This window comes from Choloepus didactylus, chromosome 1 (genome assembly GCF_015220235.1).
Source record: "Choloepus didactylus isolate mChoDid1 chromosome 1, mChoDid1.pri, whole genome shotgun sequence".
Taxonomy (NCBI): domain Eukaryota; kingdom Metazoa; phylum Chordata; class Mammalia; order Pilosa; family Megalonychidae; genus Choloepus; species Choloepus didactylus.
This window is the reverse complement of record NC_051307.1, coordinates 231,241,957-231,261,947: the sequence shown is the minus strand read 5'-3', so window position 1 is coordinate 231,261,947 and position 19,991 is coordinate 231,241,957. Positions and strand designations below refer to the sequence as shown.

Here is a 19,991-nt window from a genome sequence, read left to right as displayed (position 1 = left end):
CTGGTGTATAGAAGCACCACTGATTTTTCTGTGTAAATCATATAGCTTATAACTTTGCTGAATTAGTTTATTAGCTCGAGTAGTTTTTATGGCTAAAATGGGAAATTGTGGTGAGTATATATGTTATAGTAAAAGTTAAAAAATATATATGTAGTCCTTTCATTTAGGCCCTCCCTCTTATGCATATCTTAGCCCCTTATTTATTTTCTTCATCACACTTTTCACAATTTAGAATTCTTTCATTCCTTTGTCTTTTCACTTGATTTAGGTTGCCTCTCCACAAAGAGAGAAATTGCTCGAAGCCAGGAACCATGACTGCCTTAATCTCCATTGGACTCTCAGCATCTGACGCTGAGCTGACTCTTGTGAGGCACTGTTGCTTGAGGGTATGACTGAATTATCATTTTAAAAAAAAAAGTCTCTGTCTCCTGTTTAGCTACAGCAATCAGAATAGACAGAGATTTTGGTCAATGTGAGCTCTGCTTTCTCAGAATTTACAATGGAAGATCAAATCTAAGATTGAAAATCTAGATAGTATACTACGAATGCGCGATGGGTGCAGAAATTTCCTATTACCACTATTCTGAGGTAATCTTGTGCCATTGCAAGGACACAGAAAATCAAATTTAGATCCAGCAATAGCACTTGGAATCAGGACTATCTTCAATGTTTCACTAAAGCCCTTTCTCATTTTTGCTTTGGATGTCCTGTCATGACCCTAGAAGAAAATTTCTGCAACAAATTTATGAAGAGAAAGAAAGTAGAAAGTTACTATGTTTTCTTTTTTTAAAAAATGCAAAGAAAATGAACTCTCCTCTAAAGGAGGTAGATAATATTACATGTTACTTCACACTGAACTAACTGTATGTCAGCCTCTGGGCCACCTTAGTGTATACCATATCATTTAATTCTCAGAGCAAACTTTAAAGGTAAGTATTTTTTTTCATTTTTTATTAGGATGAAAAAATGGGCTTGGAGTTATCAAGCTATTAGATCTCTCATGTAGCTTGTATGCTGCTTAGCTGGGATTCACATCCAACTTTGTCTCACTCTGAAATCCATTCTTTTTCATTATGCAATGGCCCATGGTTTTGAGGACACCCAGAAAAATGTAACTATGTTAAAGGGCAAACTTTGGGAAAGTTATAAAGCAGAAGAAAGGGCATTTGACTGTTCTACTTAGGGCAGGGACACTGCAACTTGAGAAAAGAAATGAAGACTGATAAGTGAATGTTAAACTTTGGGAGATCAATAACTCTGGTGTGGCCAGGGGTAGGTGAAGAAATGGATAGAGAAGAAGTTTGAGGCAGATCGTGAAGGATGTGGTTCACCTTTCTCTTAGTCTATGTTTTCTGGAGTAGAATAGACAGTGACATTCTGAGGTGACAACAGAGGTATAAGTCCATTTGGGAAAGAAAAACTCAAACCAGAATGATATTTGAACTAAACATGTGAGAGCTTGGAGGAAGTAAGACTAGTTAGACGGTTAGAGGTGAAGTTGGTAAACTAGCACAGTGGTCACTGGATGAAGAGATTCAAAGGATCTGTGTTCACAGTGGGTCAGTCTAACAGATGCTATAACAAATCCTAGGCATTTTAACACCAAGCCTAACACAGAGAAGTACACAAAATTATTTTATAACTGTAGTAGGTAGAATAAGGGGCCCCCCAAAACATGCCTACATCCTAATCCCCAGAATTTGTGAATATATTAGCTTACATGGAAATAGGAACTCTGCAAATATGATCAAGTTCAAGATAGGAAAATTATCCTCGACTGCTTGAGTAGGCTCAATGTATTCACAAGGTTCCTTACAGGGGAAAGTGCAAGGCCGGGGGTCAGAGTCAGTAGAGTAATGTGATGACAGAAGCCAAGGGTCAGAGTCACAGAGAGATCTGAATTTGCTATGCAGCTGATTTTTAAATTGGAGAAAGTGACCACAAGCCAAGAAATGTAGGTAGCCCCTACAGGCTGGAAAATGCAAAGAAATGAATTCTACAGAATCCCTGAAGGGAACACAGCCTTGCCAACACCTTGATTTCAGAACAGAACTCTGACTTCTGAACTCCAGAACTGTTTTAAGCCACTAAGCTTATGGTAATTTGCTACAGAAGCAATAGGAAACTAATACAATTACTCTTCTATTTTCACAATGTCGGTGACACAGAATGCCAAAGGAAAAAAGGAAGAGTCTTTGATAACCTTTTCCTCAAGTCCTTGTTGGTTATCTTGATGATGACTTGAAAGCATATAAGATTTGTGAAAGATAAATTCAGGAAATAGTGAAACAAGGTTGCCAATTAAGAAGTTAGGTATTTTAAGGGTTTTTTAAAATTTGTTTTTCTGTTTGTTTTAGTCAAGAAAGAAAATGAACATTTAAAAGAAACACTAAACCTCTTTAAATTTTCTGACTCTCATTTCACTTTTCCCTCAACAGATGCATTCCAGTATTGTACCTTGGGTAAAATTATTCCTTATTAATATTTTTTTGAAAGACGTATTCCTCATTCACTGATCCAAATTTTAGTCAATCTCATTTGTAGAACCAACCTACCAGATGTTACATGTCAAAAACAAAGAATTTTCTGCTTAAAAAATAGGGTAGCCCAAGCTAACATATGGGTAATTCAGTTTGCATGGGCAATAAAACTCACAAATGCAGGTTACAGAAATACATGCACACATATGAATAGACATATAGACATACCTACCTATATACATGCATACACACATAGGTACACACATATGTAGATGTATATACCTACATATATATACACACACACACACACATGTATATTATACATGTAAATCCTTTTGAAGTAAATAATTCATTTTTCTGAGTCTTGGCTCAAAAACTACACTAAAATATCTGCTGACTTATCAACATATAAATCTGTTTTTTAAAAATATTATCTTTACACAGTTCCAAATACCCTTGATTTTACCTGAGATAGAAACAAATCACACACATTTTGTACATATGGCATCTTTCAATCAGCTAGAACTAAATATGAGATTTCCACCAGATTTTCAGATGAGATCGAAGTGGCTAGACTCTAGAAGAGCCATGAAAGCAAACCATACCTGCATGTATCTGGCAGTTACTTCACTGATTTACTCTACATGGAGTAAAAAAGGAAGAGGTGTAGTACTACATCTGTAGCTAATTAGTCCTTGAGGAACACTCAAGACCCAGCCATTTCCAAGCTGAGTGGACTGGAAAAGGCCTTGTTCAAGAATTTTATGTCCACACATACTCTCAAGTTGAAGTGGATTGATTCTAGAGGCTCTTTCTTGTTTCTGGGTTTGTGGTTGATGTTTTCCTTCTTAACAGTTCTAGTTTATATTTTCCAAGGTGCTTCTATAATCATCAACTCCTCTCATGGATAATTTGGGAAGGTAGTGAGCATAGACCAGTTACTTCTGCAGAGAAATGGGCTGTCTCGTCTTGTTTCAAGTCATGGGTCAGGGATGCATTTAGAGCTGGAACAACAGGCCTGAGGCTCCAGGTCTGGTGGTGTGGTCACAACTGGCTAACGCACTCTGTAATCAAGGGCCTGTTAAATGAGGTCATTTTAAGTACTTTATGGACATAATGAATACATGTATAAGGAAAAAAACTGTATATCACTTGATTTTCAAACTCTTCTAGACCAATTCTTTCCCAATATAGAGGAGAAATTAAGAATGCAGCATTCATAGGCAAGCTATAATTTTTCCTGTTTGTTTGTGGCAGTGCATCCATGTCTTAGTCTTTCTCAATATCAGTGACTATATGTGTTATTCTTTCTTCTTCAGGATTCAGAGACCAAAGAATGTGTTCTTAAGAGCCTATTATGTTGGTCTATAATGTATATGTAATATATAAAAATTATGTAATCCTAGAAGTATATATTGCTGATATTTCTTAGTCATATCTGACCAGACCTTTTCCTATTTATTACTATCATTCATGGATGGAACATTTGTGCAATTCCAGACTCAGTAGGAAGTCACAGTCAGCAACCATGAGACATTCAGCAGGTCCTGACTATGTGAACGATACTTGACTAATCATTAAGGGAGTTAAAAAGAAGCAGAAGGCTTCTAGGGAAACTGCAGCGATAAGATATCCTGGAAGGAGAGATCAAGGTGTAATACAATGCTAGAATTATATTTAGGTACAACCTAGGGCTCAAATGATGAAGAAAAAGAGATTTACTAAGTATTTACTAATGTATGTGCTAGGCATTTTATATTAATTATCTCTTTCAATACTGAACAAAACCCTATGAAGACATAGGTATTACTTTTTTCCTCATTTTATAGCAGAGGAAACAGATTCTGAAAGAACAAATAACCATCTAAGTTTCCAAGGATGGGAGCTCATTTTGAACTCAAATCAGGAGAGGACACCAGAATTTGTTCTCTTAAACATTATACTTGTCTGCCTTTCAACTACCTACTCAGAGTACCTCCTCAAATGGGAATTCTAGAAAATAAAAAATAGTTTATTTTGATTGTTATTAGAAGGTTTCAACAATTTTCTGCACATAGGAGACAAACCAACCAACCAACCAATCTAAGCAGTAAAATGATGAGATGGGAGGAAAGAAATGGAGGTTAAGTAAAGGAATATGCTTCCATTCATAGATGAATCTTGGTACCTGGAATATGACATATACTTACGAGACTTTTTGGTGGTGACATTGACTGGGGAGCTTGAGGGTCCTGACCCTGCAGTATTGTAGGCCCTCACGGAAACAAAGTAGAGGGTGTTAGCTTTCAGCCCTGTGATGTTTTTGGCTGTGATGTTTCCAGTGATTCTAACTTTACCAATCATGGATTCTTTGGAGTCATCTGTCCAGTATAAGACCTGATTGTTAAAAGCAAAGAACAAGCAATTCATTGTTTCCCAACAACCATCAGCTATGGGAAGGAGAGAGGAGCATAAATGAGAGAATATATTCTAATCAAAAAATGGTTAAACAAAAACAACAACAAAGTAACCAATCTAGTACATATAGGAGGAAATAAAAATCACAGTATGTTAATACAAATTCACAAGGTAAATTAGAGAAATGTGGGCTTTTTTATATTATCAAAATTAAGTATTCCATGAGATAGCTAAAGGTTAACAATTTTAAAGAAGGGTATAAGTCGGACCCAAACAAAATTTATACCATCAGTCAAAGACTTCAGTGATGACATTTTACTGTTACTGACATATGTTCCAGAGTTGTTTGAATCACACATTAATAAACCTTCCAGTGTATAGCCTGCATTAGTACTGTTACAGGCATTAGCATTGTTTTAGGCACCTTGACGAAGAAAAAGGAGAATAAAGCTTGGTGCCTGCCTTCAAACCCCTTGTAAACTAGTTACAGAATTAGAATATGTACATGAAAAGAAAGCATAAGAAGCATTCCAAAAAAAGTGAAAAATGCTACAAGAGTTTGAAGAAAGATAGTGTCAGAGAGTGATCAGGAAAGAGTTCTAGAGAAAGGGAGACTAGAGGTGGCCCTTGAGAAATAAAAAGGATTCAGTTGAGAGGTAAGAGGTAAGGCACTCCAGGAATGGAGTGCAGACACACCCAGCACATGAGTAGGACTTTTGATTTGGACTTTTTCTTTTCTGTTATGAAGAAGAAAGTGCAAGACAAAAATCATACATTTATTCTAACCTCAAAATAAAATGATGTTACTCATTTTCAAATCAGTGAATTTACAAATTAAAACAATGATGAGAGATTAATAAATCTCCCTTCTTAATTTTGTGAGAATGAAGGCCCACAAAGGTGAAGGAATTTGCCTCATTTCCTATAGATGTAACTAAGGGATTTAGGAGAATCTAAGTTTTTTTCTTATCAGTTAACTGGACTCTGCCTTTCCCAAGATGCCTAAATCATTTCAAAGCAGTCTCCAATTCACAGAGCAAGTTTCCCAGTGAAATTCCTTTACAGTTTAAAATAATTGACAATTAGACTTTTACCTCACTCTAAGAAGCAAATATGGTACAATCAGAATGATTAAATAAGATCATCACCTGATCCTGATCACATTTAAAATGGCCATCATTTATGTTGCTTGATTACGATCACCTGGAAAGGCAACTCCCATCCCCCCCACCCTGTACCCCCCACCCCGCCATTACCCTCTATGACTGCAGATGCACTATTATAGGCTAATAACTGAACTGAGCTATTGTGTGGTTAGCAGCATGTTCACAGAGGAAAACTGACATTATTGTGAATTACCTCATAGCCCAACACCCGTCCAGTGTTTCTATTCCAGGCGATAGCATTCCATGAGACCTCCATTTCAGAAGCAGAGAAACTCTGGACATAAGTTCCTCCTGGGGCCAGCTGAGGTTCTACCATTCAGAAAAAGACAACCATCTGTAGCAGAGTGGGTCATGGAAAATCCAATGAAAATATGCATACAGTCCCAAGGAGGACCGTTCCAGAACTGACTGCCACTCACCATCTTCTCCAGAGTAGACAATGGACACAGTGCTCACAGAGCCTTCTCCTTCGTTGTTGTAGACACCCACTTTGACTTCAAAGGGAGACAGGGGGGTGATGCTTTCATTTCTGTAAATGAACCCTGATGACTCCACAGAAGTGATTCTTTCTTTGGTCCAGGTTGTTGAGCCAACTGGTCGAAACATGATGATATATCCAAATCCCTCTCCATTCTGGAGTTCTTCTGGAATCGACTTGGGCAGAATGTGATCAATCACTGAGTATTTACAAAAATATTTTATCGAACTATGACAAGGTTCATTGATTACTTCTTTTGTGTAGACAAACATGGGTATTTACCTTGTTTAATGAAGTATTGAAAAATAACGCTTTTATTGGAATGCCAATTAGGAAAATGATCCCAACTAAAGGTACGCAGATAAATAGTTGAAACATTTAAATGAAAACACAGAAGAGGCTGCACTGTTTTTATATATCTTTCCTTGATTATCTATAATTTGTAATAATAAAGTGGTTTAGAAGATTGCAAATATTTATAATATATGTTAAAATATAAGTGTTTTAGCTCAATACGAAGCTATTTCAAGGCTAGATACATTTTCCTTTCACAACATTTCAAAAAATTCTTAAAAGATGTGGATAATATAATTCTTATATAATAACATATACTTTAAAATATATAGCGTATTTCCCACAAAAGGGTATAAAGGACCTCCCAATATTTGTTTAAACACACATCTTTACTAGTAATAACATCAGTGTGCATTTTTCCTGACATTCAAAAAATATATTTTGCTGCTTCCAACAGAAGCCAAATTTTGTAAAATACATTTAAAATCTAACATTATTAAAATTATAAAATAGAAATAGATATGTGTTTCCCAAAAATTTTGCAGGTCTTAAAAATAATTATATAAAATAAGGAAATTAAAATGAATCTGTGCTTTAATTTAAGCAAATATTTTACCTAATTACAAGAAAGTTGTACTTAAAACTCAATGGAATTTAGGTTTTCTCAAGGGAGCTTCTTTTTCTTTTGTCTGTCTTCTAAATATATTGATAGACTAATAAAGGCATACCTGACAAGACACAGTGTTCTTAATTTCTGAGGGTGTTCTTACCCTTCGGTCACCACTTGTTGAATTATATTATCCTGCCACTTGCACCACACCTGATTCCCCAGCTATGGGCACCAGAACCAAAGGCAGCCATCTTGGTCAGTATCTATTAGGTGTTCTATTGAAAAAGCTCTGTAATCTATAGTGACAAATGGACCCAATTAATTCCTCTCCCCTAAAGAGTTTGAATACGAGACATAGGGTGGTGGGCAAAAATAGATAAAACGTGGAACAGGCGATAAGTAGAATCCATGTGGTAGCAGGAGCAATGAGGCAATAAAAACTAAGGGAAAACAGAAGCTGTAAATTAGGGAGAGAAGACAGAGAATTTAGCTGGAAGCCAAGTAGGGAAATTGGAAGTTAACTAAATGGAAAGAACAGAGTCACAAGAAAGACGGACCAGTCAAGTTGGGGCCAGTTTACCATAGCAGCTGACAGCAGACTGTGCTCAGAACAGTGAGGAATGATGTTCTGGCTCTTCATTTGATCTGCTTGCTTGGTTGCTGAAATTTTTCCTGTCCACATTACTTCCCAGGTAGCTTTAAAATAAATCCCCACAAACAGAGATGACCTGAGTTGGTCTCTATTTCTTGCCATGACCAACAGTCTAACAAATATAGAAAGTGAAGAGGAAGACAAATGCAGATCTTGAAAGCTGGGGAAAGAAAATGCTTTCCTGTACTAGTTTCTCTTCTCTTTTACAGGGAGATTAGAATGAAACATTGAATTTTGAATGATATGGGAGAGATTTATTACACTTTAAGCAACTACTAGAGCATTCTGGTTTTGATGATTCTTTGATTTCAATTTAATCAAGGTGGTTAATCAATTCAGCCAAGTAGAGATTATGAGAAAATAATGAAGAAAGTTACCCTGAAAAAGTATTAGCAGTTCTTACATTCTGAAAGTTTGATATCATACCTAGGTGACTGGAAATAAACCAAACCAAAACAAATAAACAAACACAAAACTCACATTACTGTGGTGCTGGAGAAAATGCAGGGAGAATGTATATTTCAGGCAGGTTATACCTCAGTGTACTGAAATGAGCTTCGATGAGTTAACCACTAAAGTTGTCACTTATAAACCATATGGGTAAATTGCGACTGAATTTAAAATGGTCTTTGGAGTCTGTATTAGTTTTGAGAGTCCCAAGGGTATTATTTTATCCTCATTAACAGTGATTCTGGCCTGAAATGGACTCTCTAGCCTCAATCTATCTTTCAAAATATAGTTTAGATAAAGCTTGGTGGTGTCTTTTTGTAAATTTTTTCCCCTTTCCTTTACTGTGTTTCTTCTCTTATCTTTTGTAAGCTATCTTGCCTGTTTTCTTCCTACATATAATTACAGTTAAGACTATTAAGAACCTGCTTAAGTTTATACAGGATAGCGTCTTTCTGAATTCCTTCCATGCTCTGTTAAGACTGCCTTCTCCTGTAGACCTCTGAGCATTCAGTTATTTTCTTATTCATCTTTGTACCCTTTCAGTTTGTAACAGAGTGCTCAATAGTGTTCATTAAATAGACGGAGTTACTAACATGCATTCTGGTCACCTGAACTAATGTATATCTCCTCCTAAATATACATGATTTATTCCTTAAGGAAGTTGGGGCATCAGAAGAAGTTGCCTCAGTATCTGTATGTAGGTGATGCTAAATATGAACAAGTGGGAAACTGCACCCATTAATTTAGTTTCTGCAAGTATCTGTATGTCTGATATTCCAAAACAAAACACGGAGAAGAAATCACTTTAGTTTAATTTTTAAAAATTAGGTCAGCAAGCATTTTTCTGCAAAGGGCCAGACAGTAAATAACTTAGGCACTGAAGGCCACAGAGTCTCTGTCACAACAGCAAGAAAGTTGCAACAGACAATACCTAAATGAATGGGTGTGGAGACGGACGGACTGATGTATGAAAATGGGCAGCAGGCCAGATTTAGACTGTGGGCCATAATTTGTGGATCTTTGTTTTAAGATTTTTTTGTTGTTGTTAGTTCAAATCATCTCTGTTTTTGAACAACATAAATAGGAAATCCTTCCCCCCAAAGACTATGTAAAACAATTATCTACCAACCTTTAGAAATTTCTGAACTTGGAGTTGAAGAAATAGGGTATGAAGTCAGGGAAAACTCCCCATACAACATGGTGAAAACATTTATGTGGCCTTCAAAGATATTGAAACCTAAATCACCTACTCACTGTCACACAAAAGCAATTGTTTTGTAGGCTCACCTGAGAGTCAATGTTTTTGGTAGGAAATACTTTGGGAGGACTAGAAATAATTTAATTAACATAATACTAAGACAGATATATGAGGACTGTTGCCTCACCCTGAACTATAAAATTGCGTAATGACGCTTGACATTCTAATAATTCCAGGAGAAAGTAAGATGAGCATGGGTGAGAAACCCCGGTACTCAAATGCCTCTCTGAGCACCCACATCACATTTCTGAGCTCGGATTTCCTTCTCTGAAAGTGGTATTGCCCACTTCCTAGGATTGTTGTGAGGACTGAATGATTTGAAGTGCCCAGCACAGCACTTAAAATCTTGTATGTGCTCAACAAATGTAGTTTCCCATCGCTCCTCAGTCCTCTGAGAGTTGTCTTTCTCAAAACACATCCATCCATCCTACCAGTCCTTACTGAGGTCATACCACAGCCCAGGCACTGTGCTAGGTCCACCACGTCTATGTGAAACTCCATGTCAACAAAGGAAGGGTTGTATGGCAGCTGCACCTGGTTTCTGGCTCTATCCTTTATGACCTTGTGAAAACAACATCTTTGTGTTCCAGTTTCCACTCATATAACGTGGGATTAATCATACTATTCTCTTTTTTTAAATGGGAATTTAAGAAAAATTAAGGAAAAAAAATACATCTGATATATAAAAGGCATTTCTCTACTATAAAATAATTTACAGAGGCAATGAATTACTACTATTCTACATCAGGGTTCTTAATCTTATCACTATTGACATTTTGAGCCAGGTAATTCATTGTTGCAGGGGGCTGTCCAGTGCATTGTAGGGTGTTTAGCAGTCTCCCTCACCTCTACCCAGATGCCAGAAGCACATTTCTCAGATGTGACAGCCAAACATGTCTCCAGATATTGTTCAATATCCCTTGGGGTATGTGTGAACAGCAACCCCCTTCCATTGAGAATCATTGCTCTCCATATCAGGTATGTTGATTTTTTTATTAAAATGTTCATGGTTGTCATGCTGTTAGATGCAATATAAAAGTGGCCAAGGGGATGGATGTTTTAGCAACATAAAAGAAATAAAACGTTTAAAACATGTATAGAGAGCAATAACATGGTCTCTTTTATCAGTTTCAGCTAAGGCTCAAAGCTAATGGCAAAAGCATTGTAAAGAGAGACAGAACCATTTATGTGAAGGGTTTTCTAGCAAAACTTAGCCTATCACCTATTTAAACATATATAAAAGAAGACATAGTTCATTTAAGGACAGATTAGTATATCCTACCCCAAGGTGAAGTAAAGGGGTTACTTCTTCCCCCTTACCTAACCAAGTGAAGAAAGCTTCAAAAAGAACCACAAGATCTGTGGTCTGTGACATTTGGGAGGTGCAGCTTCTTTTGCCTGTCAAATGCCTGAGAAAACTTCTACAGGGGAAATGAAGCTGGGCAGCCTATGATAGTGAGTGAAGAGATAGGATAAAGTGGGCCTGCAAAGCACTTCCAGCAAACATGGAGCAGAGGGGAATGCTTCCTGAGGGCAAAGGAAACATCCCTGACATGAGAAGACTTGAAGGGGACTCTCTGCACACAAAACACCTGGAGGAGACAGAGAACCTCTGCAGGAAAAGTAAGCCATGGACCACCAGAATCCAAGAACTGAAGAGACTATCAAGGAACTAGTTGAGTCTGTACCAAGAAATGCAACTGGAGATTCCCTGTGGTGGTGGTGGGGGGCACATCTCCCAAGAGGCTCTCTAAGAAACCCTATGAAATATCAGCATCTAATCATTTGCCATATTCAGAGTACCCCACAACCAAATTACAAAAGTGCCAGCAATTGTAACCTTTTCCACCCCTTTCTTCTCCCAGTTCCAACCCACTATAACTCTGGAAGAACCAGAAGCAACATAGGCAATGGGGAAAGAGAAATTTAAGAGCAGAGTGGAGAAAAGGTGAGGAATTTATGACAAATTCCCTTCCCCACTACAGAATTCCTAGGTTGAGGCAGACCTGAATTATAGGAAATGAGAAACTTCATAGGTTGGGTGAAAGTCTAAAGTTTATTATAATAAACCAGACTGAAATTCTTTGTATGTAAAAAATGAACTTATGTGCTAATGTTTAAAAACAACCAGTATACCTCTGCTTAAGCTTTCCTCTAAATGCAGGGATCAGGTTGGCAGGTTTTAAAGAACAATGGTGAAGAAAACAAATGCTTTCTGCCCACAATCTACTGAGTCCAACTCACTCAAAATAAAACAGTCCCACAGGTGATAAATAAAATGACTTCTAGTTGACCAAGTAATAAAATGGTACTGACCCACCCTCAATAGACATTGAACTTGTTTTTCTTATATTTGGGAGAAAATTATGCTGAGTTAGTCATACTCTCTCACTTTAGGAGAAATAAGTAAAGTTTCTAATACCTACTCTAAATAATTCATCAGGAGTCAGTTCATGCCATGTATTTTTATATAGTCTCAAAAGCGATCAAAAATCTTTTTGTTTTTCAGAATTCTTCCTGCCCAGCCAAGTCTTTTTCCTTCAAAATAACTCACTTGGACAGAAAATTACCTCCCACGTAATGATGAGTTCAGAACGACTTCCTCCACCTCCATTGATGTTTGTGGGTGCCACAACAGGGACTAAAAACAACCAAGAGAAATGAGGCATGGCAATTATTAAAGTATGTCTTCATCTGGAAGAATTTTGCTTTTGGATTTCACCTTTCAAAACTTCATGTAGGGACACTGTGAGAGAGTTTTGCATTTTTAATGAACATAAATTATGTTTACACATATCCAAATTTCTGAGAGAGAGGACACAGTTGTGTTTGATACATGAGCACTCTGGCTTCAAAATTAATTAAAAATCGAGTAACACCGTGTATTTGACATTATTATGCATCATCTACTAATTGGCAAAATGATGTTCCATTCAGATGGCAACAGTGACACTGCTGATTTAGTACCTAATTATACAGTTGTGCTGTAAACAAGTTATTGAGGCAGTATATTAATTATTTCTTTTTTTTTTCAATAAACAAACTACAATAATTTCTCTATTTGTTAGTCATCTGGAAACTTTAACATTTATAAACAAATTCTTTAAAAATATGTAAATAAATCCTTGTCTTAAAACTCCATGTTTGAATCTCTAATCTCTTAGAATGAAAAAAAGGACATTTCCTCTAACTTTTCATTACAAAACTAGAAGATTTTCTCCAGTCAAGGATTCCCTCTATTTAACTGCAGGAGTGTAAGGCTTTATGGGATGCCATTTCAGATAGCGGTCAGTTTTATGAATTAGAAAAGATACGTCTTTCAATTGTACCCTTGGGAGGATTAGTCTAATGAAGGTGAATTGTTAAATAGATGACATTTGTGAGTGTGGGGGTGGTGGTGGTGGGGTGGTGATGGTATTATATATGTAATCAGAATGGAGTTGTACTTTAAACCTGTAAAATTGTTTAAAAGATTGTTTTCCCTGCCACAATGGCAAAAGTATCCTACATCTGTGATAATGGATAAATCTGCAGGATATATTTTTTTTAAATGTTGACTCTGAAATTGTGCATATTCAACCATTTTTAACCAAAATCTAGAGGTGGGGTAGGAGTTCCTGGGAATGGCTGGGGACTCGTAGGCAGATATTAAACTAGGTAATGATTAGTTGTTTATTTCAATTACCTACAGAGACCACCCAGATAAATCCAGACTACTAATTTAATCCCATTTCCTATAGATGTTTAACTCTATTAATGACAGTATTATAAAATGTGACTATTTTTTATAGCATCTCTTAGACATGAACCATTTTCATACTCAGATTTACCCTACCTTTGCTGTGCTTTGATCTTCATAATTGATTTAAAAGTTTGCTTTCTATCTACACCCTATTTTCTGACTTCCAATGCCTTTGAACAAACACATTGTGAAACAGAGTTGATTCTACATAGCTGCTGGGTTTAAAGTATTCAAAAATTCTTTCAGACCTTTAAACAGTTTAGCTACATAAGGAAGATTATTTTAAACTACACTTCAATTTACTGTCCACGAAGTTTCAAATGTTCTTGGTAACCAAAATTTCCTCCCTTTATTTGATTTTCAAATGAAACATACTTAAACCTAAAACCATATTGAGAAGAATTCAGTCTTTGATGATTCAAAAAAGAAACAATTCAGCATGGTTCAGACCTCAGGGATATATTTATGAGTACTAAGTTTCATCATGCTACTGAAACAAGAGAGTGTTAATAGAGATTTTTGGTTAGTAGAAGACGGTGTAGGAACTTGACTAAAAAAATGAGTCAATCATGCACAAAACTACCAAAATATAATTCAGCTACACACAGATAACCTGAAACTAATGCTAAAATCTAGTCATGGGCCACAGTCTGGAGATTAGAACACAGTAAGTCTGTGGCAGGGCCTGGGAATCTATCTTGACTCCCTCAGGCCAATCTACTGCTCATCAAGCTTAGAGACCCACAGTTAGGGAGAATGAGGAACAGAAACCAGGAGGTCTCGGTTCAAATCCTGGCTGTCAGGAGCAACCAGCTAGTATTCCTGGTCTTCATTTTCCTCCTCTGTAAAAGGAAGGAATTTCCTCTAAGCTCTAAACTTCTAGGAGCAGTTAATTTATGATATTGCTCTCAAATATGTTGTTTTCTAGCCCCAATCCATGATAAAAATAGCAACATCTTTAGTTTTAAATAAGAGTCATTGACAGCTGGCAGTTAAGCACACTTTATTGTGGTAGTTTGTGTTTGCTAAACAAAGCCTGTAACAACAAAATAATCCTTCATGTATGAGACTAAATAAGAATGTGAACTTTGTTAGCCACATGCAGTGAGCATATCAAATGTCACCCTGGATATGAAAGCTGAAGAGTGGAACAAAGAGGATTCATTAAATAGAGCTTAAGAAGGTGTAATTTCTGGGCCAGGTTCCACTTCTGTTCTGCTGTTCAATGAACCAATTGATACTCAATTAGTGCTTCTGTTAAATGAGTTTAGGATTTACCTCATTTGCATGGGGAATAATTTATACTATTACTCAGTGAATCTGCAACTAGGTCAGAGTTGAGAAATAGATGGAAATGTATGGCTGACTGCACCAATAGAGTCTCAACTAATTCTTGGCTACATCATTTTAATGAGACACATGGTAACTCAATTGCATCTGCAAATCTACAGAATCTCTATTGGCTTTTGACCAGAAAATAGATGAAATGTGAAGAAAGCTTGTGAACACTTGTTTTAACATGGCAGCTTAACTGAAATCATCTCATTGAACCCGATATTCAGGGGAAAGACACCTTGCTTTATTCCATAAGAGCCTGAAAATGAAAGCTACTGGTTTATGGCCTTTGATTTTGAGCAATAATACTACCAGAACTATAAAATATTTCTTATTGTTTTCTCTAAGAACTAAACCATAAGGGATCATTCACAATTTTTAAAAGATAATGATTTATTACCTGATGCTTTGGTTCTTAATAATTCTGATGGTTTACTTGGTTCTCCAATCCCAATGCTGTTCCCAGCAACAACGCGAAATTCATATTCCACCCAAGGACTCAAACCGACCACTGTTGCATTGTATGTCTTACCATTGAGAATTTCTGGAACTAAAAAGAGTGGGATACTTAAGACACCTAAACTGGCACAAGTCAGAAACAAACAATCAAGTAATTTTAGAAAATGGTCCCAAGATACTTGCATGACTTACCAGTAGAAACAGCCTGCCAACCCACAGAAAATGGTGTCCGAGTCTGAATAGTAAATATTTGAATGGGACTGTTATTATCTGGGCCAGGTCTCCAGCTTAGTTGAGAAGTACAATTAGAAATGTGCTCCACTCTTACGTCTTCTGGGGGACCTGGAGGACCTTGAAAAGGATGTTTTATGATGACCATATCACAGGTTATTAAATTCATTGATTTGTGACAGGGAGAGTTTATTCTTACTTGTTATACTTAGAAAATAAAATATTGAACATAACATAAGTATTTGTAGCTCATTATTAGAGGTAAAGTTCTACCAATTCAGATTACATGGTAAGAGATTAATTTAGAAATACTTCTCCTGATGATTTGATAATTCCAGTCATGGGATGGTAGAATACCATCCAATAGGGAGCTCATCTAAACAACTTATATATAGAAATGCAACTATATGGAGAATTACAGGAGCATGTAGATTTGACCCTGCTCTGACAAGTATGGTTTATTATAATTAGAGGTCAAGTCCAATTTTTAGGGACTGACATTGCCTATGTAGGCTGACCATTCATTATAAATAAACAAAACCTATTCAACTGAACATCCACAAGCACACTACCCATAGTCTGTAGTACTGGAGTTGAGGCAAAAAAAAAAAAAAGGTATTTAAGAATGTATCTTGCTTCCCTATCATGATGTGGTCTCTTAAAGAGCTACCATTTAGATATTCAATTTTTTTAATTGTGAATAAACCACTTGATCATTTATTTTCACTATTTTTGCTTACCTCTAACAATGACATCAGCTTCAGCAGATAAACTTTCTAGAGTTGTTTGTACTGTGCATAGATATTTTCCTGAATGATTTAACTGAATATTCCTTATCATCAAATCCCCAACAGATTCCTGCAGATATAAAGAGGAAAAAAAGGAAAAAAATAACATAAAAAACACTCATCATTTTTTAGAGCTGGATAAATATTAAATATGAAGGCCATAAAATTAGGACATATAATAGTATCCTCATAATTTCTGATATTTGATCCCTTTTTATCCTTTTATTATAATTGCATATAAAACAAGAATTTCTATGAAATATGTAAAACAAAATAAAGCAAAATAAAAACAGATACAACTTCATAAAGAGATGGTGATTTTCCATGGAAATAAAGATGGGGAGAATAATTATGAAAGACGTTGATTCACATAAAAAACTTTATTCATTTTATTAGCATGTAAAAATGTCAGCAACTTACTCCACCGATCCTTTCAAAATGAGCCACTCCTTTTTTTAAGTCTATGACATGTTCATTGAAAGACCACAGAAACACAACTTCAACAGAGGGGTCATGGGACACCTGGCAGGGTAGGACTATGCTCTCACCAACTGTGACATCCATTTTGGAAGGTGGAACAGTAATAACAGTCCTTTCTGTTAAAAAAAAAGTCATTATTTAACAAGAGCTTATAAAATGCTAGCATATGGCCAAAACATATTTATTTTCTATTTATTGGCTACGTACCCCAAATTCAGCCCTTTGCTAAGTATCAGAGATACAGTGGTGAGGGTGGGAGGAAAAAAGCACCAATAGATAAATTAAAAGTAAGGTACCTGCTTTCATGGAGATTTAAGTCTACAGAGAGGCTGACATTAATCAAATCTTATTAACAAATCTGATTTTGCAATGGTTTAAAGTAATACAAAGGTAACTTGAATTACTATCATAATCAGTATGAAAAATTCTGTTCCCCTTTTTTCCTACTATTTCTGGACTTATCACTAGTATAGCTTATTACTTGTAATGAAAGGGCATATTTTTATTTATATTTTATATAAAAATAGTTTACAAAGAGAGCAGACTTCAAAAGACAGAATTCCATGTATGTAGAATACACCACACTTTCCTTGTTAATTTTTATACTAAAATTCCAGTCACAACAATACAATTGACACTGGTAACAACTCTAAATGTTCTATGTTAATATCATATACTATGAGACAAAATATGTCCCTAAGATCATAACTACAATAGTGTGTATAAAGAATTATAATCACATGCTTGTGTTTAAAAGTATGAATGCAACATATTTATTTTTGACATGATGGTGATAACACTTCAATTTTAGCTAAAGACACAACATAAATAGGAGAGATGGAAGTTTTCCTTTTTTTTAATCCAGATTTGTAATGTTAGAATTAGGCATCCACTGTAAAACCCTTCCCTCTAGGAACATCAATCTCAGTGACAACCCTTGTTTTGCAAGTTCTAGCATTTTATTGACCAAAATTTCAAAGAACTACTTCAAAAGCATTTCAGGTATGTTTGTGAGTGAGTCCTATATATATTTTTTGGACTAAAAGAAACTCACCGTGATAAATCATATCTGAGTACTTTATTTATATCAAAATAAATAGTTTCAGTTCTAGAAGGCTGAGAATTGACCAAAACCACAACTCAATAACCATAAAGATTCATGGACATACATCTGGATTTGGATGTTTACTCTCAAACCAAGAATAACATGTTTTAAGTGATTTAAATTCAAGTTTGAGGGTTTCAGGGAAACAGTACTGAAAAATTATCACACATAAGGAGTTTCAAAACAGTGAAATGAGGATCCTGGAAAATCTCTTTCTCTAAAAGTCAAACTTAAAGTTTCACCTTTACCAAAGAACAAACCTAAGGGTAGCCATTTGGGAGATGGACTAAAAGCTTCATTTCATTTTTGCTTCTTCATGCTGCTGAAGGAATTGAGCCATTGATGAGATTATATTTATGTGTTCAGATGGAATAGTGTGGCACTGTATTTACCAATAGGATGCTTAATTACAATCATAACATTTAAAAAATTGCAACTGCTTCTTTACTAAAGATTTGTAAGTAGAAGCTAGGAAGTAATAATTCTGGATTTTAAGGTATGTATAGATAAGAGTCATGGAACATTAAAAGTATTTATTATATTTCTGAATATAATGGAGGAAAACTAAATCTATCTCAGATCTGTCTTCACATTTTCACTTTTTAAAAATACTCTATCCCTTATTATATTAGGTCTATATGTTTTTTATTCTAATAATTTCTAGGGAAGACTTTGAAGAATGGTTTTATAGGCTGTCTTTTCTATATTCCAAGCCTTATTCACATTCCTCCCCCAAAGCAAAGGTAAATTATATCCAGGGTTTCAACAAAACACTTCATTTTTCTTCTCGTAGTTTCTCTGAAAAATATATCTCTAATGTCTTATTTACATTTATGGGAGAATGAGTTGGTAAATTGGATGTGTTGGTAGAGCAAAACTGCCCTGATTTAAAGTTTTAGATCATGAAATTAAACTAATTTTCAAATATTAAAAATGACAGCCACTCCTGCCATTTATGACACCATGAAGCAGAAAAATTAAATCCCCCCCTATATTCAAAGCTCATGGTTAATACAGTAATAATGACTAAAACTTCATGAATGATAAACATGTATATAATTAATAATGTTTACTTTTTCACTCATTTTTCATTCATTTGTTCTTTTTATAAGTAAAATGTATTGGATACTTACCATAAATTTAGCCCTCTGCTAAGTATTAGAGATACAGTGGTGAAGGGGTAGGAAAAGAAGCACTAATAAACAAACAAACAAATAATATTAACAAAAACATAGTTATAACTGCTGTCATGTATTAGAAGTTAAATGATCCATTAAAATGTTTAACCGTGAATCCCCAGGGGTCAATTTCTTGAGAAAGAGCAGTTTGAGCTGAGAAGTGAAAGGCAAGTAGGAGTTAGTGTGGTAGAGGAAGCAGGTAGAGAGAAAGAACTGTATTTTCTAGGCAGGCAAGACAATTTGTAAAGCATCTGTGCAAAGAAGAAACATGGTTGCCAGATGCAAAGCAGCTATTTTGCTGAAAAAACCTAGCACTAAGCAGGGAGTTAAACAGGAGTGAATGTAAGGAAGATATCTGGGTGATAGGCAGAGTCAAGATGTTAGATGCTTTTATGGTCAGTTACATAATTTGTGGGCCCCAGTGCAAAATGAAAATATGAGTTCAGGAAATAAGAAAAATGTGCCCTTCAAGGCACTAAATATAAAGGTTTTTACTTTAAAAATATTTTATTTGTAAAATATAATTGGGGTAATACTGACAATGAGTAACAACATAAACTTACAAATACTGTTTTGGCATCATAATTTTACCTAATACAATAAATAATACTAACTTATTACAGTTATTTCTTGACTGAGGATAAGAATTTTTCTGACTCGCTTTCCTGCAAATTCATTTATTAGATCATAAAAATTTATCCTTTTAGCAACTTTGATATAATTGAAAGCAACATCAGTTGGCTCCTGGCAAATGTAAAATCACCTAGTTTTTGATATATATATTCATATTTATTTATTGATTGATACATATATTTATTTTGTAAAAGAGTCTTCTGCTGGTGCAACTGTTGCTGGAACTGCAAAAAAGAGTATTTTATAGGCTATGAC

At 35.5% G+C, this 19,991-nt stretch overlaps 1 protein-coding gene across 1 annotated transcript in view; it reads right to left on the bottom strand.

The window, feature by feature from the left end:
• The window catches only part of LOC119507338 (contactin-6-like), a 572,510-nt gene that overhangs the window by 12,669 nt on the left and 539,850 nt on the right, over nt 1–19,991 (bottom strand). Inside the window, 8 exon segments of the mRNA XM_037800513.1 lie at nt 4,670–4,856; nt 6,237–6,352; nt 6,463–6,697; nt 12,356–12,426; nt 15,263–15,412; nt 15,514–15,672; nt 16,293–16,410; nt 16,761–16,936. Of these exon segments, the coding sequence (XP_037656441.1) occupies nt 4,670–4,856; nt 6,237–6,352; nt 6,463–6,697; nt 12,356–12,426; nt 15,263–15,412; nt 15,514–15,672; nt 16,293–16,410; nt 16,761–16,936 (1,212 nt within the window).